The sequence below is a fragment of the Solanum verrucosum genome, unplaced genomic scaffold (genome assembly GCF_900185275.1).
Source record: "Solanum verrucosum unplaced genomic scaffold, falcon-dt-bn FXZP01000060.1, whole genome shotgun sequence".
Lineage (NCBI taxonomy): Eukaryota > Viridiplantae > Streptophyta > Magnoliopsida > Solanales > Solanaceae > Solanum > Solanum verrucosum.
This window is the reverse complement of record NW_026020129.1, coordinates 9,816,500-9,838,375: the sequence shown is the minus strand read 5'-3', so window position 1 is coordinate 9,838,375 and position 21,876 is coordinate 9,816,500. Positions and strand designations below refer to the sequence as shown.

At 33.8% G+C, this 21,876-nt stretch overlaps 3 protein-coding genes and 1 non-coding gene across 9 annotated transcripts; 3 read left to right on the top strand and 1 right to left on the bottom strand.

Annotated features, from left to right (window-relative positions):
* The first annotated feature begins 2,498 nt into the window (after positions 1-2,498).
* On the top strand, positions 2,499-5,946 carry LOC125826435 (uncharacterized). The gene is made up of 9 exons (XM_049505765.1): positions 2,499-2,603; positions 2,818-3,130; positions 3,700-3,787; positions 3,939-4,024; positions 4,779-4,857; positions 4,961-5,020; positions 5,337-5,458; positions 5,589-5,660; positions 5,739-5,946. The coding sequence occupies exons 2-9, from the start codon at positions 2,820-2,822 to the stop codon at positions 5,839-5,841; spliced, it is 921 nt and encodes a 306-aa protein (XP_049361722.1). The 5' UTR covers positions 2,499-2,603; positions 2,818-2,819; the 3' UTR covers positions 5,842-5,946.
* Positions 5,947-9,213: 3,267 nt separating this feature from the next.
* Positions 9,214-14,610, top strand: LOC125826841 (mitochondrial aspartate-glutamate transporter AGC1). Its single transcript, XM_049506184.1, has 8 exons — positions 9,214-10,534; positions 10,656-10,774; positions 11,044-11,168; positions 13,058-13,157; positions 13,314-13,391; positions 13,637-13,720; positions 13,954-14,036; positions 14,369-14,610. Exons 1-8 carry the CDS (start codon positions 9,328-9,330, stop codon positions 14,529-14,531), a joined length of 1,959 nt encoding a protein of 652 aa, XP_049362141.1. The 5' UTR covers positions 9,214-9,327; the 3' UTR covers positions 14,532-14,610.
* Positions 14,611-15,335: 725 nt separating this feature from the next.
* TRNAD-GUC (transfer RNA aspartic acid (anticodon GUC)) lies at positions 15,336-15,407 on the top strand. The gene has a single exon. It is a non-coding gene; the product is annotated as a tRNA-Asp (tRNA).
* Positions 15,408-16,480: 1,073 nt separating this feature from the next.
* Positions 16,481-21,035, bottom strand: LOC125826786 (uncharacterized). 6 transcript variants are annotated; one of them, XM_049506123.1, is made up of 3 exons: positions 20,728-21,035; positions 18,076-19,827; positions 16,481-17,291 (listed from the first exon to the last, which is right to left on the bottom strand). In XM_049506123.1, exons 2-3 carry the CDS (start codon positions 19,798-19,800, stop codon positions 16,959-16,961), a joined length of 2,058 nt encoding a protein of 685 aa, XP_049362080.1. In that variant the 5' UTR covers positions 19,801-19,827; positions 20,728-21,035; the 3' UTR covers positions 16,481-16,958. The 6 variants fall into 6 exon arrangements, with proteins under 6 accessions (XP_049362080.1, XP_049362079.1, XP_049362082.1 ...); XM_049506122.1 differs by having other exon boundaries at positions 20,738-21,035; XM_049506125.1 differs by lacking the exon at positions 20,728-21,035 and adding an exon at positions 20,575-20,710.
* Between the last annotated feature and the right edge of the window lie 841 nt (positions 21,036-21,876).

Sequence of the window (21,876 nt, the reverse complement as noted above, 5' to 3'; positions counted from 1 at the left end):
ATATGTTTTCAATTTTCAATATATGTCGTCTATCAAATTCTTTTTTTCAACCTTTTATTTCAAACTTCTTGAAATTTAATTACCTATTTATTACTCTCTCTATGCACTTTTAATTGTTATGATTTCCTTTTTAGAGTCAAACTATAAGAATTTTAACTAATATTTTACAATGTGTTTTTTCATCATATTCATTGGCAAAAAATTACAATTTATAGTACTTTTGTATAGATTTTGCATATTTAAATTTTTTGTTTAAAATATCGAATTAATACAATCTGATTTAACTTTAAAAATTAGTCAAATGGACTTTCAAAAAACGCAACATGACAAATACAAGTGGACGGAGAGAGTATAGTTTAGCTACAAAATATATTAGAGGTACAACTTTTTAAAAAAATTAAATTTTTATTGCGTTGACTCTTGAAATCTTATCATTGTCATATGAATTTGAACAAATTATATATTATTAAAAGTTACATAAAAGATGCTATAAATCACAATAATTAGCAATTAAAAATATTTTTAAATCATATAAGAAATTTGGTTGACTAATTGGAATAGAATAAGTAACGTGTACTATTGGAAAATAACGTCAAAATTTCTAGAATTCACAATAAATTAACAACTGAAAATATTTATGATTATTCACGTGAATTGAAACATGAGTAACCTATATTATTCAAAACTAACGCAAAAATACTATAAATCACAACAATTTAATAACTTCAAATATATTTTTAAGAAAACATTTTAAAAATTGATTGATCTTCAAATTTCATTTATATCACATAAATTAAAACAAAAAAAATAATATTTATTGGGCCCGTGCTGGCACGGGCACCAAATATATATATATATATATATATGTCACAAATGGAAAAGTCTCAATCAAGGAAGCAACATATATCATTTACAAATGACTTAAAAAGCATTAAAAATTACAATAATTACCTATTTAAAAGCTATATAATAAAATACGTTGACTCTCAGAATTCTATCAGGCTCACATATATTGGGACAGAAAAAATAACACATATCATTTTAAAATTACCAAAAAAGTATTATAAATAATAATAATTAACAACTTAAAATATCTGAAAGACATTTTAAATGGGTTAATTTTGTAATTTTATCCATATCACATAAATTAGGACAAAATGACCAGTAATGTACGTTATTTGAAAGTTACATAAAAATATTATAAATCACAATAATTAATAACTTAAAATATATTTTTTTTAAAATGAAAATTTGGATGACTCTCCAAATTTCATTCGTGTCACATAAATTGAGACAACAAAAATAACATATATTTGATCCATTTTAATTTATTTGTCTTATTTTTTTTTTGTTTTTTTTATATTTAAAAATTGTGTAAAAATACTATAATGATAATTGACAATATAAAATATGTTTTGAAAAAAATACAAAAAATCCCACTGATTTTTGAACTGAATCTATCGTAAAAATACTATAAATCATGATAATTAACAACATAAAATATTTCAAAAATGTTGTAAGTGGGTAGTCTTATTATGCCTTAAATAGCGTCAAAGAAAGTACAAGTTTATGATAAAAAAACTTATTTCTTTATCCACGCAAACAATCGCTTCAAAAACTCTGTTATTAGCCCCAAAATATACCATTTATATTATTGGGCTGTGCATAGCACGGACAACATTATCTAGTTTTTAATATATAATAGAAAGTAAAAGTGGACGGTAGAATATGTTCATTGAATATTCACTGTATTTATGTACCATAATTGAGGGATTCATAAAGTGAAAGCTTGCGTCTAGTGTATTTGTGATAAGAAAGTATCACCAGAATGTAATGTAAGTTTTATAAAGTGATTGCTATATTAAGTATATTATATGAGGCGTTGAATGTTGATCGATCATGAATTTGGACATCCAAAAGATGAAATAATGAAATAAGGAAGTTGAGATGAATATATGGACGTATTTGGAGAGATAAGATTAGGAACTCTGATATTCTAGGCAAGGTGAGAGTAACCTATGTGATAGACAAAATGAGACAGAGATGGTTCGAACATGTAAAGAGAAAATCCACATATATGCACCAGAAAAGGAGGCGTGAGAAATTGACGATGATGGATCATAGGAGCGGTAAATGTATTTAAAAAGTAATTGAAAGAGATGATGATACATGACATGATACACTTACAACTTATTGAGAATATGACACTAGATATAAGAATATAAAAATCAAGAATCACAGTAGAAAACTAGTAGTTAGTGAGACGTTATCTAAATTTCTCTATCCCTAGTATTAACTAATTTTCTCCTACTATCTTATACTTCAATTTTATTGTTACTCATTTTTTTCTTTTACTTCGATTTTCATACTGTTTATTGTTATTAATATTTATTTTCTCCACTATTTATATTTATTCAATAAATGTATAATATGCATTTGTGTAGTAAACTTTAATTTTAAAGTTTTTTAATCTTATTAAATTATTTAACAGTGTTCCTATCTACAGAAACTCTCGATTTCTCTTTTTCAATCCTCCAAAGTTGCAGTTTTTAGAGAGATTTTAGCTCAAGAACTCATCTCAACCAGTGGTACAACTCAAAAAGGTTATCAAGATTACTTTTTTTTGAGTTCTGTGTTGAAATTATTAGCTTTGGTAGGTTTTTTTTTGTATTTAATTGAGTTCTGTGTTGATTTTCTGGGACTTTCTTGAATTTGGGTATATGAAAAATTCATTTTTTTCTCTGAATTCTGTGTAAACCCAAATTTGTAGGGTTTATGGTATGATAAAACCCTTAATGCAATTCCATTTTTATGCAGATATGTCTGTTGTAAATCAACAATTTTTCAACCCCATATGGAAGCCTTGTGTTTCTTCATGTCCATTGTTAGCTGCCCAGTTACTTGTAATGCCAATGAGTAATAGAGAACTTTCTGTTGTTTCCACCATTGCTGCTGCAAAATCTACAGCTTCGATTGGTGAAGGAAATGATGATTATGTTGATATTAGTAGTGGGAGAGCAGCAGCCAAAGGGTCAGGTACTACGGCGAGAGGAAGGAGGTTGTTGAAGGTTAGGGAGGAGAAGAGGAAGCGGGAGTATGAACGTCTTCACAATTACCCAGCTTGGGCAAAGTATATCTCTAACTACTTTACTTATTTGATGCTATGTTGTATGTTTATATGTAATTGTTCTGTCCCGTGCAAATGGTTTACCTGTAACTAGTTGATACCCCTATGAAAAAATTGATCACATAGGAATGCTTCTGAGGTAGAATACACTTTGAATTTTGATAAATGCATTGCTTGTGAAGTATGTGTGCTTGAATGCCTTATAGATTTACCCGTTATTTGATGTTATATGTATTCGTTGTGTTAAAATGGTATTTGATACTTCATGATTACCATATCTCACACAAATCGTTTACCTGTAACTCTTTAGTATCTCTAAGAAAAATTAATCACATAGGAAAGCTTCCGAGGCCGAATACTTTGAATTTGAGAAATGCATTGCTTGTGAAGTATGTGTGTGTGTATGACATATTGATTTACCCTTTGTTGATTGGAAGTTGGAACCCAGACAAGCTAGAGTGCTAGAGTCCATGCAACGTTATTGCCATTAGGATGCCAACATTGCTTTGATCTTCACTTTTACTTCATCTGTGTCCTTGAGATTGACTTGATGTTAAAAATGTTATTTTTAGAGTGTTGGAAGATGCCTGTAAACATGATACAGAGCTTCGTGCTGTTCTTGGTGATAGTATTGGCAATCCAGAGCTTATGAGGAAAAAGGTAGGTGTAATTTTTATTTGGGATTTTGAGTTAGGTTTGACAGACATCCATTTGCAGATATTCCACATTTTCATTGATTTCAGTTCACTTTAGATTTTGAATTATGACTTCCAATTGAAATCTGCTTGTTTCCTTTTCTCCATTTTGATAGGTCGAAGAGAGAGTTCGAACAAAGGGCCAAAATTTTCAGAAGTCTAAAACAGGATCAGTGCTTTCATTCAAAGTCAGCTTTAGAGAGTAATTAAATTCTGACCACACTTCATGCTTCTTCTGTTTTCTAACTCCAATTTTTCTTTTTCTATCACTATCTCCTAGATATATGAATAGCATCCTTCAAAACATAATCAAGTGAAGTTTTAAAAGTTCCTTGGTAAAATGTGATTTTTCTATTTGAGCTCTAGCTGTTTGTTCTGTTTAACTAGAGTAAATAAATTTAAAGCAGGAAAGTGGGGAAGAATAACCAGGCTAGGTCGTATTCTTCTTCTTCATCTTCCGGAGTTCGCTTCTTGTGTAGTCAGACTTGTGGCTGAGCTGCTAGAGCTTTTCCAGGGTTATTTTGTTTTAAAATAGAGGGTTCTTGTCAAACTTTTGTTTGTTGGATGGGCTAACACTTTCTTTAAAATCTCTATTTGGCCTATCAGGGTTCAGGTGTCTAGTTTCAGCACAAACTTTAAAAGACAGTTCAGGAAAGGTCTGGATGTGTCTGTCATGTTTGTTTGACTTGACAATTATTCAATATGATACCTCCTATTTGTTGTTCACACATCATATATTTATTGATATTAGTAAGTTGCATATTGTTTGCTGATCTTTATAGGTTTTATTGTTTTAATGCAATAAATGTGTTTGGTATGAAAGAAAATATTTTCCTTGAAAAATGTTTTCTCGTTTTTAGTTGGTGATGAAATATATTTTGTGGAAAATTTCCTTCAAATTCCTTGCTATTTTGTTTAGATGCATATCACTTACTGCATCTTATTTGAATTGACAGTTTTAATCCTCTTGATTCATACATATGGTTTGAACTCTATGGCTCACCATCTGATCGAGACGTTAACATTTTCGGTAGTGTATGTTTACTGCTTTCTTCTCTGTTCTCATATTACATTACTTCACGCTTTTTTAGTATATTTGGGTTTGATATCTCAAAATATCTTGTGCTTCTATTGGCAGGTTATCCAGGCATGGTATGTCATGGGACGTTTAGGTGCATTTAACTCATCTAATTTGCAGGTGAATTCACCGCTCAACATAGATTTTATTTAGGTTTTCTTTTTTCTTTTGCTGCTGTTAAGTGTTGTTCTTCCTATCACTCTACTTCAGCAATTAACTAAAAATTAAGTTAAGTACTTACAATCACATGTGTTTTAAAGTTTTCCTACCTTAAATCAAGATGGTGTCCAGTCAGGTTGTAATTGTAGTAAGTTGTTGGTTCTATTCATGATCAATTCATTCATTCATCCCCCATTTCTTAATTATACTTTGCGAAGAATAGAAAGTTCCTCAACATGATCAGAAAAAGGTTCAAGTTTGTGTTAAATGAATGCAGCTGGGGGGTTCATCAATGGAATTCAATCCTCTTTATGATGCAGAAAAAGGTTTCAACGTGATGCCTTCATCATTCCATGACATAAGTAATGTTGAATTCCAGGACAACTGGTCAAGAGTTTGGTATGCATTTCTTTGCACCATTTTTCTTCTTTTCCGATTAAACATATTTCAATAATGATTCCTTGTAATTTGTAACACTACTCGTGTATGGCAAAACTTGCTTATATCAACTTGGTCATGTGCATAACAGGGTGGATCTTGGCACAGCTGATTTCTTCTCAATCGATGTTCTTCTCAATTGCTTGACTGTATTGAGCTCAGAGTAAGCACTCGATTTTATAAGTGGTTTTCATCTTCTGAAGCTTAGATGCCATGCTAACATTTGTTGTTCACTATACAGATATATAGGCATCCAACAAGTTGTTTTTGGTGGTCAGCGGATGGGTGATTGGGAAGAGGGAATGACCAACTCTGATGACGGTTACAAATACTTTGAAATTTGACATGGATGGAGTTATCATGCTCCTGCAATATTCAAGTTTTTCAATTCGAAAAGAGATGAAGCTTTGTAGTAATATCCCTAAAACACGATAAATTTTGATCAGGAGTGTTAGTTACTGTAATTATCATAGTAGTTAGCCTGTATGATAGGTGAAATGATTAATGTGTAGAGCTAATGATAGGATCCTGTAATAGTTTTCTGAATAATCCTGTATTATTATTATTACTAGAATCCCTTGTGTCTGAATATTATTGAAGTGGGATGGAACCATTTTTAAATCTGATGAAGTGATAAGACTGGGAGGTATGGTACTGTAATTACAGAACAAATTAGGCATAAGCAAGTATGAGTAGGAACTTTTGACAGTGTTAAAGAGGCTTATTTCTCCTACAAGTCTAATTTTGAGAAACTAAGACAACAGAGTAAACAAAGGAGAATTGTGATCAAATTCAGGAACCTGAATCACCTATTGTGTTGTCATTCTTGTATGTGGCTAATGATCAAGCCTTAGATACTACTAGTGTGGGGAGAAGAAATAGAAGAATCGATTCTGAGAATCAACACCACATATCGTTGAGGTTCACAAGAACAAGATATAATGGGAAGAACTCGAATCTTCTAAGGAAATCTCATGTCTAATGGCTAGTGTCCATAACACAGAATCATCAAATGAATGTAATACTAGTGCAAGCAATTTTATAGGTCAGTTAAAAATTATCCATCATTTTGAATTCAAATTTGATTAATAAAATTGAGAAAAAAATATAATTTTTTAATAGATTGTAATTATAACCGAATCAAACTAATATTTATCTACCATATATATCCATTATTTTTATTTGATAACATGTCACCTATCACTCTATCTATTAACATGTCACTCTATCTACAAACTTATAGATACTTTTAATAGTTTTTAGAATTTATGAATATAAATCATATGTTTTGAAATAGTCAAATATTTTTGGGGAAATTTGGGCCTAACACAAGGGGATTAACTTGAGAAAAACTTGACCCAAATATTATTTGACAAAAATACTTGAAAATTTGGAACCAAACGCTCGCTAAGTATTGAAATATTCCACCCATTTGAAATTGTAATTGAACCAGAAAGTGAGCAATTTGGGGCCAAAGCTAGCAGAGATTTCTTTGGCACCATGGCCCACTGTGACATAACCAACAGTGGTATTCACTATTGTAATATATCTTCATATCACATAATATATAGATTAAAAAAATTAAAAAACAAATGGTGACCAACAAATCAATATCAAAATTAAACGATCAATAAGAAATAATATTATGATAACTAGTTCTAGCATAACCAATTTTTATCCTAATATGTCTAAATGATCTTTTTTTAAAACTATTTTCAAATTTTAATTTCTAAATATGTAAATGGTGATATCTTCATTAGATGAAACTATGTAATAAACCCTAAATAAAAAAACATAAACCCCATGAGGTACAACGTATAATGCACAAGAAATTTCTATGAAACTATTTCCCTTTAAAAGGAAAAAAAACAAGATGACAGTGACACTCTGGATTCTGTCACGACTCATTGTTTAACAAATTATAGGACTATGGAAGCTGAAACATCCCAATTCTGAATTTGGTCTTTTTTCTTCATAAACCCTACTAACTTGGGGCTGTCACAGGGGGGAAATTTGCACCCAATTTCTCTCTGATTTGCCCCAGGTGAAAGATGATTCTTGGCACATTGTTTTCAGCTGCTACAAAACAGTCAATTTCATTCAGGTACTAGTAACTTTGTATTTGTATATGTATTGCTCATAGTGGGGTTGCTAATAAACTGATAGAAAGTAGGAAGAATCATTGAAGTCCTTGTTGTTAATTGTGGGTCATTAAGACAATTCAAGAATGGGCAATTTCAAGTTGGTTTTAGGAAAAAGTTTTGATTTTTATGAATGTTGTTGTATTTTGACAAGTATATTTGTATTTGTTTATGTATTTCTCATAGCGGGGTTGCTGATAAACTGATAGAAAGTAGGGAAGAATCATTGAAGTCCTTGTTGTTAATTGTGGGTCATTAAGACAATTCAAGAATGGGCAATTTCAAGTTGGTTTTAGGAAAAAGTTTTGATTTTTATGAATGTTGTGTTTTGACAAGTATATGTATTTCTCATAGTGGGGTTTGCTGATAACCTGATAGAAAGCAAGCAAAGAATCATTGAAGACTTAGTTGTTAATTGTGGATCATAAAGACAATTCAAGAATGGGCAATTTCAAGTTGGTTTTAGGAAAAAGTTTTGATTTTTATGAATGTTGTTGTATTTTGACAAGTATATTTGTATTTTTATGTATACTACTCGTAGTTTGTTGTCGATGAACCAAGAGAAATCAAGAGAAGCATTGAAATCGACTTTTTAGTTTTGCACAAGCTTGCCTGAACACCATGGGGTATCAAAAAAGAGAAAAAGATATTGGCCTTTTAGTTCTTAGGAATGTTTTTGAAGCTTGAGAAGTATAGTTTTAGGATGAACAATTTCATTCTAGTATAGTTTTTAGAGGTTTCATTTTTTTTCCCTGTAAATCTTTATTTTGAAATATGCAATTGATGTTACTGTTTGGGTGTAATTTGTTATTTCTTGATTGGCAATGTCCATTTTCAAATTTATAATTTGACGTTATTGTCAGGTGTAATTTGTTACTACTTGATTTGCTGTGTCCAATGGAACTAGTGGCTTGGGACTAGTAGAGGAAGGAAACTTTGACAGGTAACGGCACGTCCTTTGTTTTCTGATCTACAAGTAATTTTAATGAATTCGGTTAAGAATGCTTTATCATTTATCTATGAGCTTTGTGCTGTCATAGAAATATTGAATGCAAGGATCATAAGAGTAATTGAAATCGCTTGAAACACTTTTAAATCCTTTTCTCTCTCTATTGTTCTCCTAAAATGGTAAGTGTTACATTTAGAAATTCTATTTAAGACGGGGATTTTTTTTCTGGAAATTATGATGTTTATACTACTAGTAGCTTTTATTTATTATTTTAGAGCTTTGATGTGCATTTATTGTGATGAACTGATCATATGCAATGTATAATGCATAACATCAAGCATATTTAATAGCTAATAGGCAATTGGTATTGCAATTTCATTCAATGTGAAGGAGGATAGCTCAATATTATGCTCAGTTTATGATTCCAATCTTACAACTTAAACTATAGCATCTAGTATAATCGGGTGAAAAACATCTTAGGCAGGAACATGTACAGACATGTATAAAGACTATTTTACACCAATGCTTAAATGAACTTGCTGGATGATTTACTTGGTTTTGTTACTTTTTGCACCAATTTGTTTTGTTTACTTTTTAGTTTCTATGATGTTTGTGTGCAAATAAACTAGTTCTTTTTCACATAATAATAATAATAGTAATAATGCGGTTACATCCACATTGCAGTTGGCAATCTTCTAGCATTTTATGTTTTGGAGAACATTTTAAATCATTGTGATAATATGGCTGGGGGAAGTCAACCACGCCAAAGTGACAAACCTTCAATCAGATACAGGTGTAATCTACTTGATGGGGCACTGTTTGAAATCACTGATTTAGACCGACAAAGTAATGCCCCTATTTCTTCTGGAAATAAGGAGAACCCTAAAAATACTGACTCTGAATCTTCTGAGATAATGAGCACAAGTGAGCTCATATCAGCAGTTGGAAGTATATGGGATTCTGCAGCTCGCCCTGTTACACGAATCCTATCTAAAGCAAGTTCTAGATGCAATAATACTGATCACCAAGAAAACAACATATTTGGTTACTCCACTGCAGATAAAATTTCTGGTGTTTGTTTTTCACCTCCTGATCACTCAATACCTGTCAATGTGGATAGTGATACAGATTCTTCACCTCTACTGCTTGCAAATGTGGAACGACTAACAGCGAACCAGAAAGTCTCATTCTTTGGTCATCTCTTAGGAAGTTCTTCTCTGCAGAGTCTCCTCCATGACAGATCTACCATGCATCCAGAAACTCGGAAAGCAAAAGATTTCGTCAATTATTTACAGAATGTGTATGGTTGGATGCATGAAGCATCCTTACTGAAATTTAAGCAACATTTAAATTGTGCTAGTATTGGATGCCATGAAAACAGAAAATGTACCATAGAAGTCACGACAAACAGTCCTTTAAGTTGCTGCTCAGTTGTGGATACAGTAAATGCTGATGGCCAGACTGACAGGGAAGAGCCTGCTGGTTCATTGTTAAATCAGATCGCAAAGCATGACGAGATCGACAGGGTGTCAACCGGCACTTCATCTCTAAGGCACTATAATGAAGTTTTTCATGACAAAAAGTCAAACACACTAGAGATTTCATGTTCCGAAAATAAGTCAGTCTTCCATGAGTACTCTGTCATTCCAACTTGTTCTGCTAGTGTAGATGACAAAGTTAATGCTAAGGATCACATATATGATTCTGCCATTAATGAAAAAGTAGAACTGGAGGAAGAGCTCAGTTCTGAAGTACAGATCTCTGTGGCAAAGGAAAAGCCTCGGTATGCACTTGCAAAACAAGAGCATGCTTTTGCAGGAGCAATGGCTGGAATTTTTGTCAGCCTTTGTCTTCATCCAGTTGACACAATTAAGACTGTTATTCAGTCATGCCCCAATGATCAGAAGCCACTTTATTATATAGGCAGATCATTTATTTCTGAAAGAGGTATATTTATTTGAAGCTGTACATCACTTTTCAATATGACAATTCCTTACATGCAGTGAGATGCTTCTCTTTCTTAGAGCCTATGTTTTGACCTTTGAAATTGTTGGTCAACTTATCTCAGGAGTAACAGCACTTTATCGGGGAATTTCGACCAATCTTGCTTCGTCTGCACCAATATCTGCACTTTACACCTTTACATACGAATCAGTGAAAGGGGCCTTACTTCCTCTTTTTCCTAAGGTGAATGTTTTGTGTTCTTCTTTTTTCCCCTTTTATGTTAAACTTCCCCTCAGAATTGCTGTCCACACCACCCAAGCAAGCCGAGAATGGAATTGGAAAAATAAATGAAAGGAGACTGTTAGGCTTGCGAAGTTATTATAATTTCTATAAATTAGTAAAGGAGAAACTGGTCTATGTCCTGTGGTAATCATAGATATATTTTCCGTTTGTATGATTCTTTTTACAAAGGAAATTGGTGTATTCCTAAATGTCACACATGTCTAACACAGGAATGCCACTCTTTTGCACACTGCTTGGCTGGGGGTTGTGCAAGCATTGCCACTTCATTCATTTTCACTCCGAGTGAGCGCATAAAACAACAGATGCAAGTGGGCTCGCACTATAAAAACTGCTGGTAAAGTTACGTTCCTGAAATACATTAGTCATCCCATTATCTGATTCCACCTGCTTTTGGATCTGTCTGATTCTGTTTACCACAGTTTAATGATATGAGAATGCTCGTAGCCTTGAGTGCTTCCTGTCTGTGTTTAAGTATGCATCTGTTGCCCAAGTATCCTGAACCTCATGTTCTTTTTCAATATATATATTATACTCATATGTTCCTCAAGGTCTGTCCTGGATAGAATTGAAGAAAATCCTCAATATGATCTTTGTTGCTACTACATGTTTAAATTTCAGTTGGTCCTCGGTATTATGAAATCTGTCTCACAAAATTGAGATAACTCACAGGAAAAAGTAAACTAGGGAATATTTGATTTACCTTAATAGGGTTATTGACGTCTTAAGTTTATGCTTCTTTGTTATGTGACGAGCACAAATTACACATTATTTTCAAGCGCTTCGCTAGTCAAATATAGTATAGAATAATTATTGTCTCCACATGGATTGGTACAATTAATGCTTCAAACGAACTTTGCTAAGTTTTTATATGGAAAATATTAACTGTAAATTGATGTGGTATTACACCATGAGTAACAAATATACTTTTAACTAGTGTTGATTTAAATGGACTTGGGAATTATGAAATAACGATTGATAGGAGAATTAAGGGATAATGACTAGACAGGTGCAAAAGAAATAAGCAGGATCAACTTGTTTTCAAGGTTCTTATCTGAGTTTTCGTTGCTTTTGGCAAATTCAATGACTGACTAGCATGTCCACTATATTAGGATATGTCTTTCGAATGAATTTAATATCTTCAGACTCAACTAATTAAATGCTGAAGAACATTTGCAAGAATAAGCCAATGGATGTAAAAGGAAAACTTCCCGTGAATATTTTCCTATATTAATTTGAAGAACGATTCAAGAAGCTTTTTCGATTACTGAAAAAAATTGTTATAATAAATCATAATCTAGTAGCATAGATTGTCAGTGCGAAGCTTCTCTTTTGATTAAACTAAATAAGGAATAATTATGTGTATCGTTCAAACTCCATTAACAAAATCTGACAATTTAAGCAAGTTGAATCCATGAATTACACCTAAAACACCATGTGTCACAAACCCTACGAGGAACTACTCCATAAAATTAGACAACATAGTCAAAGAAGAAAGAAAACTAGAGTTCATTACAACCAACTATCGATCCAAACTGCTGTATTGAATTGAAATGATGATGGAAGTATTGAAATCCGTTGTCTTCAACCCTTACCGCTTACTCTGCCTTCCCAACATGCTGATCCCTATTACTTGCGTTTTTGGAGTATTTATACCATGTACAAAAGGTCCCAGACCAAAATACCCTTCAAAAGACAACTTGAAAAAAATCTGGAAACAAAAAGCCTGACGCGACATGTCGTGCCAGGCCAATTTTCCAGGCCTCTGGATTTCTCGGCGGAGAGCAGCACACAAGGTAGGCACGGCGCACCAAGCGATTTTCCAGTGTCGTCATCTACTTCATTCTTTCACATGCATCTCGAACCTCGAACTTTATTCCTTTTGAATTCTCTTGGACCTCTACTTAGACTTCAAAGTACCAAGACATCTATCTAAGCTCCAAAATTGCTCAAAATCTTAGAAACAAGTCCTACAACCAAAACACATGTAATAAGCACAAAGCATTAAACATTATAAATCATCAAACACTATTTGAATGTAGTTAAATAAGACGAAATGTAGCTAGGAACTTATGTTTCTTGCCTACCATCATTATGTGGTCTACTTTAACCCAGTAGTTTTGTTATAGTCATTTGCTGCTTTAACTCAGTACACTACGGAGGGGAGGACTATTATTACCTACTGACAGGTGACAACATCTTGCTTTCTCATTTTTGCATCCTCAGGGATGCCTTAATTGTGATTATAAGAAGTGGTGGTTTGCCTTCACTGTATGCTGGATGGAAAGCTGTACTCTGGAGGAATATTCCACACTCAATCATTAAGGTAAGTTTTGACTTTAGCAATCTGTCTCTGTGCCCTTTTGGAGAGAATCGGGGAGCAGGAAGTTGATTGCTTTATATTCTCTTTCATCCAAGTTTGACATCATTCTTTTTGGCCTTCTATTGCTCTTTTATTGTACATTACCATTTTGACTGGCAGTTCTATACATATGAAAGATTGAAGGAGTTGAGGTTGTCATCAGTTCAACTGCGCAACCAAAATGACACACTAATGACGGTTAGTTTTCTTACTAATGAGTAGTCCTATGTCTACTCTTCATCTTTGCCATTATCGGGCTCATGATAGATAATTTGCTGGCACTTACATTCTGACTTTTACTATTGGCTTCAAGGAATGATGGTCAAGGTTATCGTTTTAGTGATTGAAGTCTGTAGTTGAGGCAATGAAGCCTTAGTGTTCTTGGTTTCATAGTCTAGTACAAAACAATAAGGTTTTTCTCAGTTGTTTTCTCCTCCTTCTAGCTTGCCTGTGGAGGATTAGCTGGCTCTACTGCTGCACTATTCACAACTCCCTTCGATGTTGTCAAGACAAGATTACAGACACAGGTAATTCATCAATGTGTTTCCTTTCTTGTTCACTCTAGTTATGATAGATGTCAGTATGTCTATAGTTTAATTTAAATCCTTCTGAAAGTGTTCAGCTGCTGTGTTTCCCATCCCTTTTTTCTATTTAATTGATTGTTATTTGAGAAAGCTTCAGCTTCTGTACTTAACATCTTCCGTTTACACTATATGCGCATCTGATTTGTAAAGTTCCTAAGGAAGTCTTGGTCGTGCAGATTCCTGGATTTACGACTCAGTTTGGTGTATTCGGCACACTTCAAGAAATTGCAAAACGTGAAGGTTTGAAGGGTCTCTACAGGTAATGGTTGGAAGGTATTTTGAAGTAATTTTATTGAATAATACCTTCTGGTAATACTTAATTATCAATCTTGTGTATCAAATATTTGATACGCGCACCTATCCCATCCCATAATATATTTTTAATGATGCAACATACTCTAGCAAATTAGTCAGTTGGACGCGGTATCCTACCAAACTGACTATATTGGTAACTTAATTGTCTGTGCTGTCACCAAGTCATGCTGAATGAATACCAGCAGCTTTCTAAAAGCATGTCATATATAGTCGATATGTTGTTTACGCTAACCATTTTATTTGTTCTGGTTATAATGAACCTTGATTTCATGGCAGGGGCTTGAGTCCTAGATTGATCATGTATATGACCCAGGGAGCACTTTTCTTTGCATCTTATGAATCTTTCAAGAAGATATTTTCTTTGGATATCCCACAGCCTAAAACAGAAACGGTTCCATATGAACATAAGGAAGATGATTGTCCAACGTTGCCTTCATGAAGCTAACAAAGGAAAGATCAGTTCAACATAGTGCATCTTTGCAGCAATGTTCCAAGTGAGAAAATATGATTTCAAGATTAACATGGATATTTTCCTTTGTGCTGGAGCACCTAACAGATGATGAAGGAAACTGAAGTGCTAATAGAAACATTCAGGCTGATTATCCATCGAGTTTTGAACCGTGTGTCAGCTAGCCCTCGGGAATTTCTTGGAGAGGATATAGGGATGCTGGATGCCTACTTTTGTAGTATGATTGTAAATTTGATATTAACATTAATATAGGCGACTAAACTTATCTGGAATTGAGGTATAGTTGATTGATTGATTGATTTTGGTGAGTATGCAATAATGTAATTATTTCTTGTGTAGCCTTAGCTTTAGAACATTTATTTAAAGAAAAATGTATATTTTCCTTTCCTTGTTGGTTACCATAAACATTGATGAAAAGTGCAGACTAACAAATACTTTTCCAATAAAGACAATAGAGATAGCAACAACACAAGTGACATTTGGAGAGAGAAGAGTGTACGTAGATCTTATCCCTAGAAAGCACTGAAACTATTTTGATAAATCTTCAGCTCAACAAAGAAAATAGAAGCCTATGGTATTAGTATTACTAGTGGCTCAAGCAAACCAATGTCTTCCCAACAACAAAAGTAAAGTGTAAATTGAAACCATTTTCTATTAAATTTTGGATAAATATTTTACAAACATTCAAATGAAGGGTGCTTTAGCATTGATAAAAAAAAAAATTAAAAATGTTTTTGATACATATAGAAGTAGATGACAATTACTTTCAACAAAGTCGTTGTAGTATAGTGGTAAGTATTCCCGCCTGTCACGCGGGTGACCCGGGTTCGATCCCCGGCAGCGGCGTATTTTTTTTTATTTCCTCTTTTAAAAATCTTATACGTTCTTTATCTCACAAGTTAGTAGGAATAAAATCTATGTACACTCTCGGAAACAAGTGCTCTACCTCACAAAGTAGTAGGATAAATCATCCGAAACAAGTTATCTACCTCACAAAGTAAAGTTAGTAGGAATAAACACTCTCGGAAACAAGTGATCTACCTCCTCACAAAGTAGTAGGATAAGTCATCCGAAACAAGTTATCTACCTCACAAAGTAAAGTTAGTAGGAATAAACACTCTCGGAAACAAGTGATCTACCTCACAAAGTAGTAGGATAAGTCATCCGAAACAAGTTATCTACCTCACAAAGTAAAGTTAGTAGGAATAAACACTCTCGGAAACAAGTGATCTACCTCACAAAGTATTAGGATAAGTCATCCGAAATAAGTTATCTACCTCACAAAGTAGTAGGAAAGTTTATCAGAAACAATTTTTTTACCTCACAAAGTTAGTAAGAATAAAATCTATGTAATCGTAAAGGGAGGCCATTGGCCAGTTGTTCTTTCAAATCAAATGTCATTTTTTTTAGAAAAAAAAAAAAGGAACAAGAAAAGAACTACATCTCTCTTGAAAAACAATAAATTACCGTAAGGATTATGTTTTCCTTCCCAACAACAAAGAGACAAAGAAAGTCCTTTTTCAAGAAAATCAATTATTTTGTTTCATACAGGCCATCATGAGCACTTCATGAAAAGCTAAACATTTTTGATGAAAACAGGAAAACATGAAACTGCCTAAAGTCTAAATCGATATGTTTTACTTGAGTCGAGGGTGTGAGATAAGCTAAGGTTGCGTACACACAACCCTCTCAAACCCCACTTGTGGAATACACTAGGTATGTTGTTGTTGCCTGAAGTCCAAACCAATATGTTTTACTTGACTCGAGGGTCTATTTCACAAGGTAGGCAAAGGTTACGTACACACAACCCTCCCTAACCCGACTTGTGGGATACACTGGTATGTTGTGGTTGTTGTCTGAAGTCCAAACAAAGATTGCAAATTATGATTTACACCAAACTATTCTCACAGATGCTGCAATTGCATTTAAATGGCTCAAGAGCTATTTATTTCCCACAATAGTATACTTACATTAAAAAAATAAAAACCTACTAACTCATACTACAAAGAGTGTTCAAAATTTCCCTTATGACTTGCTTTCCTTGAGCACCTTGTGGCCATCATAAATAAATTACAAGTAGACTAATGCTAATATTTGAAATTTTCTATAGTTGAAAAAATTGAATTGAGATTCCTATGCCCTCCCCTATCAACTAACAATATAAACAGTATGGTGTTGTGAGATTTTGACCCTATTCCAGAAGAAAAATAACAAAACATGATCATCAAGCTGAAAATCAGATTTTCACAAGCTCGTGGATACTGCCTCGTGTGCACCATTCATCATCTTGGTTCCTTTCATGCACAAAAAAGTTGCATCCAGATGATCTCGAGTTCACAAAGCAACCAGTGTTTGTATGGAACTCGATATATGCCTAGCTGAGTGAGTCGTTCAAGACTATACTCGACCAATTGGAGAGAATGGTGGATTGAGCACGAAAGATGGGAATACTTGCTCCACTTTCTTGTGTACTTTCTGTTTCTTTTCCTCTCTAGCTGCATTGATCAAGCCTTTAATGTCATCATCCTGAACAAAAACCCGCAACGTGTTGGATTGCAATGATTCTATATTGTTCCCTTGTCCCACAGCAATTGAGGTTTCCATGGAGTGCAAAATTGAGACACAAATAGAGAATGCTTGTAATGCAGATAACTGAGCATGGAAATCAACTGAATATTGTCCATCCTCCTTAAGTGTCATGGTCAACGCTGGAGCTTTATCTTTTCTTCCCTGCATACAGTTTGTTTAAAACAATGAGTAAGGGAAAATTACTTTCGGGATAACGCATTATCAGTACTAATCGAACAGATACAGTTTCCTATCATCTCTCCCTTCCAGGAGTAAGATAGATCATCCTTATGTGTGGGATTCTCATAGTTTAACATTGATTTGGCGTGTATACCTTGAAAACAATGATTCAGTTTCTTAAAACAAATTTACGAGTTGAATGTCATCTCAATTCTAGAAAAAGAACAAGAGATATACTCCCACTGTTCCAATTTGCCTGTCTCACTTTCCTTTTTAGTATGTTTCCAAAAGAAAGCATCTTTCACTATTTAGCAACTCATTAATTCCAACTTTCCACATGACATGTTTAAAACTACAAGATTAAAGGACATTTGTACATTCTACATATCTTTAGTTTAGGACCATAAGTATCAAAAGTCATTTTTACTTTCTTAAACTCCGTGCAAGTCAAAACCAGACAATCATATTGAAATGGAGGTAGTATCATATATGAATCTATTAACATGAGAAATTGATGATAAACTAGACTTCAACACAAGTGAATGATGAAATAGTTGTAAGTTATCATTGTTACTAAGTATGAGAAACCTGAGCTCTAACTATTACATGCAATTACTTCCCACTGCATAGAACATAACCTTTTCACAAGAAATGCTCAAGTAGCACGACTAATTATGTCTACCAAGATTGCCAAAGGTCTAAAAGATTTCTTTTAATGTAAATGTCTGTGAGAAGACATATGTTTAGGCAACAGTCAGAATATTACCTGAATGAAGAGTTCCAATGGCTGCTGCCTCTCGACCAGAGGGCGGTTGTCATCAATACGAATATTTGGATTGCCAAATATGTGAAGCGGGCATGCCATGTCCCAGCCGCCACAGTCACAACCTCCACCCATCCTCCATCTATCCAACAAGGGGGAAGGACCAGGACTTTCAGTTGTTGGAAGACCATGGTGTCCAGAAGGGATCACAACATTCACCTTGGCAGGACTTACATTATCAGAATGTCCAATTCTTTGCTCAACCACAGAGAGATCCAGTAAGTTTGGAAGTGGCTGATCAGCCTTTGCATCCCCACTCCTGAATTTCAAACTCTCTCTCTTTTCAAATGGTACCTCTATAGCAATCGCTGCGATTTCAACCTCTACGGTTACACAATTAGCTCCAGATGACTTCTCATCTGAGGCTTTAGGTGCAATAGTGACATCAGGGGAAGAACAACAACTTTCTTGAAAAGAAACTCTTTTTCTTGAATGGGGAGTATCATACAAGACAAACTCTGTCACCATTGAGTTGTCGCAATCTCCAGCGTTTTTAATGTCTGTACATAAATAACAGGAAACTTGCATCCGCCCAACCAACAACGGTTCTCTAATGCTATCTTTTGATCCCCTTCCACCACTAGCATTGCTCTTCCTTTTGTGGTGAATAGAATGAAATGTGTACACCCAATTTAAGGTATCCTCAACTTTCCATGACTTCGCAACAAAACTATCTTCAGGTGACTTTACTGAGAACTCAAAGAAGGGCAATCCACTTTTCTTATCCGACCTGAGCAAGCCGTGTAAGTGAGCTGGTAAACTTTGCACATTTGAATTACATTCCACTGGCGCAGGCATGCTTGAGAAATCATGCAATAGAGATTTATGAACTGTTCTGCCTCTACTGACGTTAACAGGATCATTCTTAATATTTGTGCCAGGTTCGAAAGTATAACTCAATGGACTTTTCAGAGACTTTGATTTACCAAATGGATCAAACATCTTTCTTATAGGGCTGAAACGGGATTTTTGGCTGCTAGTCCTGGAGCTATCACTTTCTGACCAAGCAGGCGAATGTGGTAATGCTAACTTTGCAGACAGTGATTTGGATAAAGACACAGATGGATCCCTATCCGTTAGTCTGTTAACTTCACATAGACGGTCAGCAACAGATTGAGACATGATTTTTGAATCGTGAGCTGACTGTCTTGGTGGAATTTGAGTCCTTCTATTTTCTCTATGATCAGAATTTAAAGAACATCCTTGAGAGCTATCTGATGGTACATCGCTCTCGGGTGTAAGTTTGAACGAGGATCTATGTTTATCTATGAGTGAATTGTCCTCATCTGAACCACATAAAACATCAACAATACCAAATGAGAATGCATTGGCATTGCCCCTAGAGAACTCAATTTTTCTTCTTTCCTCAACAGCATCAGTTTTCTTGATGCCTCTAACATCTCTAGAACTTTGATAGACAGAGCCCCTCTTTAGGATATCATTTCCTCCCAAATGTGATTTCCTTGATGGAGCATCTTTACACGACACACTACGATACCGATGAAAGCTTATCTCAGTGAAGTCCCCATCTACAGACAATACTTCTTTGCTGCATTTGGAATTTCCTTTGCTTTTTCTCCTTTCACCTTTCAGACGGTGCCGCGGAGATGGAAGAACAGTTGTAGGACTTCCATCTACTACACAATACTTGTCGAAATCCAACTCCATAACTAGTCATATCAATTGATCTGCAACCTATCAAGGACAACATGGCAGGTCATTCACAGTAAAATCCACAAACTACTGAGCACAATGCATTGCTATTCAAAAAAAAACATCAGAGAAGTACAATTAATCACATAAGATTTTACAATTTATAGGACTAAAATCTTATTCGGAAACAGCCTCTCTACCCCCACAAAGGTAGGGCTAAGGTCTGCGTACATCTCGCCCTCCACATACCCCAGACCCCACTTGTAGGATTAAACTGAGTATGTTGTTGTAGGACTAAAATCTTATAGGGAAACATTTCTATGAACTAAACCAATTGAAAATGCCTAAAGATTGGATTTTTAGACTCCAAGACCCCCAAACATGCCTTCAACGTAACAAAAGTTCAGGAATACAGCAAACAACTAGATCTAAGAGAAAGACTCTAGACCAAGAAACCTCAATGATTCCATGTGTTTCACTTACAATACTGAAAGATATGCAACAAAAATAAAAATAAAAAGGGCATACCCATGTCTTCAAATTGACAACAAGAAGGCTGAGCAAAGCTAAAAAGCCTAACAATGCACAAATTCCAAGGGACTCTCCTAATGAAAAAATCCATAGTTTAGAACAAAAACCTCTCAAAGGTGCAAACTTTAGTCCAATTAACCAAAACCAATAAAACAAAACAAAGAAAACCCACAAACCCCACTTAAACTATGAATCCCCCTAATGAAAAATGTAGAATTTATTCTAAAACAAATTTAAAAAAACAGTCCATTACCATACCCCACTTGATTTCAGAGAAGTGAAGCAAAAGAAAAACCCAACAAACTCCTAGCAGAAGCAATCATTTCTTATTAATCTCTTAACCTCAAAGACTCATTCAAGAAAGCACATTTCACATTTATATATTCTCCAAAAGGGTAAAAGAGAAGATACCAAAACCAACCTCACATTGCTTAAAGAGCATTCAGTTTCTGACTTAAAATTGGTACTCAAAACTTTCTCCCAGAATCAAGAAAAACACATGGATAAAATAATAACAACAATTAGCACCAACCCACAAAAAGTTACACCATATAATGAGTTAATGACCAAAAAAAAAAGAGCATGCCTTGTAGGGATAGAGACTGAGAGAAGAAAATGGGTAGTGGGGTATAACAAATATAGAGTGAAACTCTCTCACACACACATGAGAGAAGAAGAGAGACAAAAGAGCTGCCAAGCTGCTCTATATGTCCACTAAAAAAGCAATCTTTGACTCACATCATCATATGCTTTCATGCTTTGTTTCTAATTTCTATTATTTATTACTCAGTGTCACTTTAGTTTATTTCACGCTCATATAAAATTTTAAAAAATATATTTAATTATTTTCATTTGTTAAATATTTTTTGAAAATTATATTTATTCTTACCTATTTATTATAAACAAAAATAGATAATAACTTTTACTTATTCAATTTAAAAACTCAAGAAAAAGTCATCATATAATTTCTGATATATTTTCCAAAAAATTAAATTTATTATATTCAGAAAGTGATGGTAAAATTACTATTTTAATTATTACTCCTTAATTAATATGATCGAGTCAATACTGAATAAGTAAATATGAATGAAATCGTACTAGTTTTTATCTTGAATTTTTTAAAATAATATATATATTGGAATAAAAATTTACTCCCTTCGTCTCGTATTAGTTGATCATTTTCTTTCTTACCACCCATATTAAGAAATCATAAATAAAATAATTTTACTAATTCATTCCTTAAAAAAAATTCTTGAAAACACACTTTCAAAAGAATTAATTATAAGGTTAAGTTAGAAAAAAATAATTAATGCACTCCTGATTTAGTAAAATGAACAATTAATATGAAATAATTATTTTCAATAAGATGATCAATTAATATAATCGATAAGTATTTTTTTTAAATGACACTTATTTTAAAACGGAGATAATAGGTTTGCCTCTAGTGTGGATTTTTTCTTTGTAATGTGTGGCCTTTCTTTCTTGCCTTCTTTCACTTTTTTCAATGTATACTTTTTAGGTCACTGTTTAAGGCACATTGAAAGATGGCAAATTTCCAAT